Genomic DNA, 6,373 nt, shown 5'->3' on the forward strand with positions numbered 1-6,373 from the left:
GATACAGTGCTCGTCGTGGCCGTTGATAGCGATTCCGATGTTAGGCAGGTGATCTCAAACTTGGAGTTCGAGAATATGTGGAACAGTGTTCCGATTTGGTGATCGAGTCCCGAGGCGATTCGAGCAATCGTTGGGGTTTAGGGAAGCTCGCTCGGTAGGCTGCTGCGCCATCAATCGAATCGTGCGATTGTCGCTGGAGCAATCGTAATATCATTTGACGATATTTTAAGAGCTCTGCGTGCGATCTCGGAGCTATCGGCTCATTGGGTAATGCAGAGCGAGCGGTCCTCATAGTTTCGCAGACTCGAGCGCTCGCGATACCATGAATGACAAGATGACTCTCATGCAATGCTGACTCGCAAGCTCCAGGAGTAGATGAGCTCCTGAGGCTGGAGGGACTGGAACTTATTGGTGCGGTCTCGATCCTCTGATAACCCCGATTAGCATTCGATCACCCCGATCATGCTTACTCAGAAGGCTGCTGCGTAGTCTTTCGAATCGCACCTTAGCGGAACGGTCGGGGCATCATGTAAGGAGAGCTAGTGAAGAGGAGAAACATCCAGCGACCACCGGGGAAAAACTTGCTAATTTTCCGGAATAGCTTGAGAACGATGCGATTGATCGAGTCGAAAATTGCTTCTTACGCTAGCAGGAATGATTCTGCATCGTCACGAGGTGATTTGAAGTCGTTTCTCAGGCTAATAACTCCGACTTTTAATACGGTGACGGACCGACATCACTGCTTTATCCTATAGGGGGATCCTATAGGGGGATTATTCGCAAAACTGCTCAACAATCATACATTCAGTCGGACCATCACGCCCCCTGTTTAGAGCCGGTAGTCTTCCTGGCCGAACCATCTGTTTGTTATTTCCCGATCGGGAAGCGAAAACCCCTCCCGGGTTCAAGATCTAAGCGTCTGTGGTGGCTCCGAATTCAGTTCTATTTGTGATTGAGACGAGATATACCCCAATATGATGCTTCCAGTCGACCTCACCGTACCTACGCCCGATGTCATCGGTCACACTCGCTGCAGATGTCGCAAGACTGAGGTGAGAGATGACTGAAATCGGCGTCCACGTAACCGAGAACGGTCGCTAAGGAGCTGTCGAGTGAGAGATCGTGCTCGCGAATAATCATGTAATAGGCGTTCACGTAGACATCATCGTTGTGGGCTCCGACTCCGAAGTCTACATGGAGGTAATTCGAGACGTTGACTTCGAAAACATCTGCAAAGAGACAATGAATCATCTTCGGGTCCAGGAGCTCGACTTCTCTGGACGTTCGGCATCTCGAGACGAGCCGCATCAAGTTGCTGGCGATGGAGAATCAAATAGGTATCTCACCACACAGACGTCCCACGATTCACGTACATTTGTGAGGGGAAAGCTTCCCTCCAATTATGTTCGGACAGAGACTGTTCCGAATCCTCGTGTAATCCTTGGGTTGGCTGAATAATTCTCGGTTCGCCTGAAGGATGGCAACTGGAGCGCTGATGGCGCTCAGGCTGTACTCCTTGACGTTTTCCTGTGGAAACCCCTTCCCACCGATTATCATCTCATTCATCAAATATTGTAGCGAGGCCGACCAGAGATAGCTAGGGATGTTCACACCGATACCAGGCCCGCAAATTCGGGCTAGGATTACGATCTAGATTGTTCCGATCAGTCTGGGGTAGATAACACGGTAGCCCCGGACAGGCCTACCAGTGATCCGTCGTCGCTCCACGGAGCGAGGAGGGACTTCAAAGCGGGAAAGATGAGTCCCGCATCTCCATCGAACCAAGACGGTGAATACGATTGAAATCTCTCGCTTTTAGAATTCTGGCTGAACTGAATCACTTCACGCGCATATGCTTTGTCAGGGAAGCCTCGGATGAACATTTTCTCGAGGAGATCCTGGAAGGGGCGAAGAAAACCCGAAAGAATTCGCTCATGCCTAAGTCGACTGCGATTAAGAAAACCTCGAGCGGAGCCGGCATCAGATGGATCAGCAATCCATCAGATTGCTTACGATGTTCAAGTTTGTGCGACTGATGCAATCTGGGTATCCTGAGAACGCGGAATTCCATACGCACTGCGCTCCCAGAGGTGCAATATGGGCGAGGCGGTCGATCACAAAGGGCACACCGAATAAGTGCTGAACATCGAGAAGCAGATTCGTGTCGAGGAGGTTCGCCAGGGCCGTGCCGAACTTGAATGAGAATTTACGGATTCTTATCTATTGAAGGAATCGTTTCCTTGATTAGGGCTTGAGACGAATAGAGTTATCAGCGCGAGTCACGGCAAGATCCCGCAAAGGATCGACTCACTGTCTTGATTCCGATTTCCAGAAAGTAGAACACGGAAAAGAGGAGAAGAGGCGGTCGACTTATCGCAGTGACAGGAGTCATGAGCACGAGGAGTCGCACTTTCCTGTTGTACTCCGGCGAGTTGGCGAGAAGTCCGAGAGTGACATACGTGCCCTTCGAATAGGCAACGATATTGAGATCGCTCCGATTCGTTTTTTCCAGAACGAAATCGACTGTCGTCGGGAGATCTTTGAAGATACAGTCGTCCAAACTGTAAGGTATCCAAGAAAGGAACTCCCGACGGACCAATGAGGTCTCCATATCATAACTCGTCAATCGTCATCACAGGCTGGGATCGCGTCCTCCATTGTGGGATTCCCGGATAAAGGAGTAACTTACGAGGTATTCACGTATTGCTCGACGGACAGAGGACTGTATGACGAACCTCGGAAGTTTACCATGTAAACATCGTAGCCATTGTTGGCCAACGTCATTGCCAGATCATGCTCCGGCAGATTAAGGAGGAAAACATCTCCGTTGACCGCGAGAGCATGAACCATCAGCATAGGGACCTTCGTCCCCTCAATCCTGGGATTCCAAAGGTGATGAATCCAGAGCTCCACATCATCTTGCGTCGTCACGTTTAGCCACTCGAAACTCAGACCGTAACCACGGACATACTCGTCCTAGATGAGGAACCAGACAGAATATCTACCACAGCGAGTATCCACCATGTCTACTTAAGAACCTTTACGAACCTATCAACTGAACGAAACTCACCGTTCCCTTACTCCAGAGCTCAGTATCCTCCGACCTTCCTTTGCTCCTGATGGGCTCGTAACGAACTTCTTGAGTAGAACTAAATTCTAGAAACAGAAAGAGGCAGTACGCTGCGGCGATGAACATCTCGTCGGAGATTGTGAGCTCCGAGTGTTGGAGAAGAGCTCAATTTTTATGAGGGAATTCTGGGCCGGGGAAGCTCTCCCAGTCGGCGGGGCTGGCGAAAATGAGCCGATCGAGCCGAGACCCGGTCCTCTCGAGACGTTCCTCGATCGGATAGTGCTGACCTCCCCGTCGCTGCGAATGGTCCGATTTATTGCGAGTTGGAGATGAGGAACAAGTTTCCTAGTTAGAGAGAGCCGGACGCTTAGAGAGAATATGAGCCCCAGCTGCTCGGACAGCGACTTATACGAGAGGACTGCGCGGCTGAAAGAATGTCTGGTCGATTAGCGACAGTCCGTCCAGAAATGTCTGTTGTTTAGACCAGCGGAACAACCCTGTCAGGATTCGGGATAAGAAAAAAACTCCCGATCGGCGGGTTTCTGACGAACGACCGCCCGCCGTGTGGCACGTCTTTCAAGGAAACCTTTTCCCGATGCCAAGATTTGATTCAACGATGAGCCGATGTTTGTGACTTCATTGTCGTTCTTCGGTCATTCCGATCCTCCAGTAGTCCGGGATTCGGTCACGTAGATCATGATTTGTACGGAGCAGTCAGAACTTTCTCACTGAAGCCCTCCTCATGCGTCCGCGAAACCTATCTATCCGACCCGCTGTCTATCCTCGCATTGAGGACGGGATTGACTCGAAATCGAGTAAGAGGCAGCGCATGAGAAGCTCGAAGACTTCCGGACTTTTGCAAAGCCCGAGTGGAAATGAGGGAGAACGAGAGTACCGGGGATTCGCCGATGAACCATGAATGCCCGAAGAATTCTAAAGTACCTATCTGCGAGAATAGATTCCGACTTCCTGATAGTGATTCCTCGCTCCTACTTCCTGAGATGAAGGAGTCCCGGGCGCTCTGTGGTCCAAAGGCTGCGACATGTGCTGAATGGTTGATCGCGAACGACACCAAGGAGCGACATGAAACACGGATTTCATATCATCGGTTTGATCGGAATCTATCATTGCGAGCATAAATGGGAGATCAATCAGCATCGGATCGGCTCGGGCTTCAACTCCACAGCGGCCGGAATGGACAGTGGAGCGATAAGATGTTTTATTCGAGTAATTCTAGGCGAAGCATTTCAACAGAAACCAGAAATGAAGGAGTCTGAGGAGAGGGGCGGTTCTGGAATGAGGGGTGAGTGGGGCAATGAGAACAAGAAGTCGCATTTTGCTCACATATTCGGGCGAGTTGGCCATCGGGAGGTCGCTCAAAATACGTTCGTCCAGATCGAGGGGAGATGAGCGCCGGAAACAGGGAGCATGGCAGATAGACGGTGGTACCTTGCCAAGAGGTTTGTGCGAGACTGAATTCGGGCTGTGATGCGAAGAAAACTTTTTCAAATCAAAACTCCGGAGAAGTCGACCGAGTCGCGAGCCTCGTGATTTCAAGGCGTTTCTCGTTTGAAGATTCAGTGTACTGACGCGAAATATCAGCTTCTGTTCGGAGAAACACATTTCCGCTTTCCAAACATTCCTGCCGCTACAGGGATCGCTCCCGATCCAACGCGGCGTTGATGCACATAAGCTCGACGACGAGACGCCGAATCCGATTAGGGGCTTATCGGCTTAGCGGGCAGCAGTTTTAGGAGCGGGGAAATATCCTGTCGAGCTATCCTGGCGATTCTCATCGGGAAACGTCGTTCTCTCTCATGGTTCTTCTGAGGGGCGTTAGGGGCCTCTCGATTCGAGAATTTCATGGGGACCAGCTGGGCAGCGTGAATGATATGAACAAAGTGGTTCGATGACAGAATTTGAGCCACGGAATCATCGCGAACCATTCGGGTCTCTCCATTAGATAACGCCATTATCATTTCCGGCTGCTTTTCCGTTACGCGACGCGCCGGAAGCTTTGCTCTATGCTCGGGTTCTGCCTGGACAAGTCCGATGGCCAGCATAGTCCGGGCAGAAATTCTCAGAGTGAGGATTTCTCGAGAATTCATTTGAGAATGATGAGGAAGGCTACTGGGTGAGCTAGAAGGATACCGGCTCGTGAAATGGGAGCTCAAGTTCACACGTTCTCAACGAGCCCGCCCCCGCCGACCCGATTAGGATGCAGAAGGGAAACTTTTCATGTTTCCAGGCAGAGCCAGACGAGAAGGAAGTGAATTCGCCCCGGAGACTCCAGCGAATCTCGTTCGGTTACAATATTCGCGGCTTGCATCTGGCTCGAGTCAGTCGATGCTTGAGTTCGGGAGTTCATCATTCCGATAGTGCCGGATGCCTGGCTCGCAATTTCGGACCATGACCAGGATTCCGAGCCTGAATTCGGACTGGAAATTGATCAGGACGAAAGGAGCTCGTCATACTGACCTAGACCTGGGCTTCTCTCATGATTATGACCGATCTCTTCCCCGAGGCATCATCGAGGTTGGCTGCGGAAAGCTACGAGCCCCAGGCAACGCTCGGACACGAGCAAAGCATTCGGTCTCTACGGTTTGGAATAAGTATCGATCAGAGTTTAACGAAGCCTGTACTTGAAAATTTATCGGCGTGCTGGGACGTGAGCGTCTTCGAGTTCTACAGGCCTATCGACTCGCCCAGTAAAAACCTGGATTATACGGGAACCTCTCAGAAACCGCTCGGTCAGACGGAGGAGCACTTCTGGTCTGCTACGCTCCGGAATATTTCATCTATGACCTGAACCGCCGCACACCAGAGTATCATTAGTGATTAGAGGTGCCGGAATGATTCTGTGGTGAATCTCTGCGTGTCCGGGAGACACGCAAGATTTCCGAGGTGATGTCTTGCCACGCTGTGGCAAGGGTTGTGAATCATGGACCCAGTGAAGGAGACTCTGTGTACTTCATCAAATCCGTTTCCCGAATTCTTGTCGCATTGCAATCGATGGCCCGATGTTCGAGCGTGGCAAGCTCGCTCGATGCGCCGCTGTTCCGTCACCCGCGTCTGACCCAATTCACCGACATGCTCCCATGTTCTCGGGCAGTCGGCTTCGTTCCTCAGGTGAAATATCCCTCTCGACTGTTCTCTTCGGTATGCCGCGCTGTGCTCGATCTCCCAGAGTGATCTCTTTTCACACTCCGGATTGCAACGGTCCTCTCACAAGAATCCTTCCCCCGGAAACTTGTGGTCGATCCTCTCATCGCCTCTCATCTATTGCGAAGCGCGCCCTTCCGA

At 51.3% G+C, this 6,373-nt stretch overlaps 1 protein-coding gene across 1 annotated transcript; it reads right to left on the reverse strand.

Annotated features, from left to right (window-relative positions):
- Positions 1-1,014: 1,014 nt before the first annotated feature.
- LOC100903054 (lipase member K-like) lies at positions 1,015-3,196 on the reverse strand. Its single transcript, XM_003748450.1, has 7 exons — positions 3,071-3,196; positions 2,690-2,976; positions 2,312-2,561; positions 2,014-2,193; positions 1,707-1,898; positions 1,374-1,527; positions 1,015-1,229 (listed from the first exon to the last, which is right to left on the reverse strand). The coding sequence occupies exons 1-7, from the start codon at positions 3,194-3,196 to the stop codon at positions 1,015-1,017; spliced, it is 1,404 nt and encodes a 467-aa protein (XP_003748498.1).
- Positions 3,197-6,373: the final 3,177 nt, after the last annotated feature.

The sequence above is a fragment of the Galendromus occidentalis genome, unplaced genomic scaffold (assembly GCF_000255335.2).
Source record: "Galendromus occidentalis unplaced genomic scaffold, Mocc_1.1 scf7180000077532, whole genome shotgun sequence".
NCBI classification, from domain to species: domain Eukaryota; kingdom Metazoa; phylum Arthropoda; class Arachnida; order Mesostigmata; family Phytoseiidae; genus Galendromus; species Galendromus occidentalis.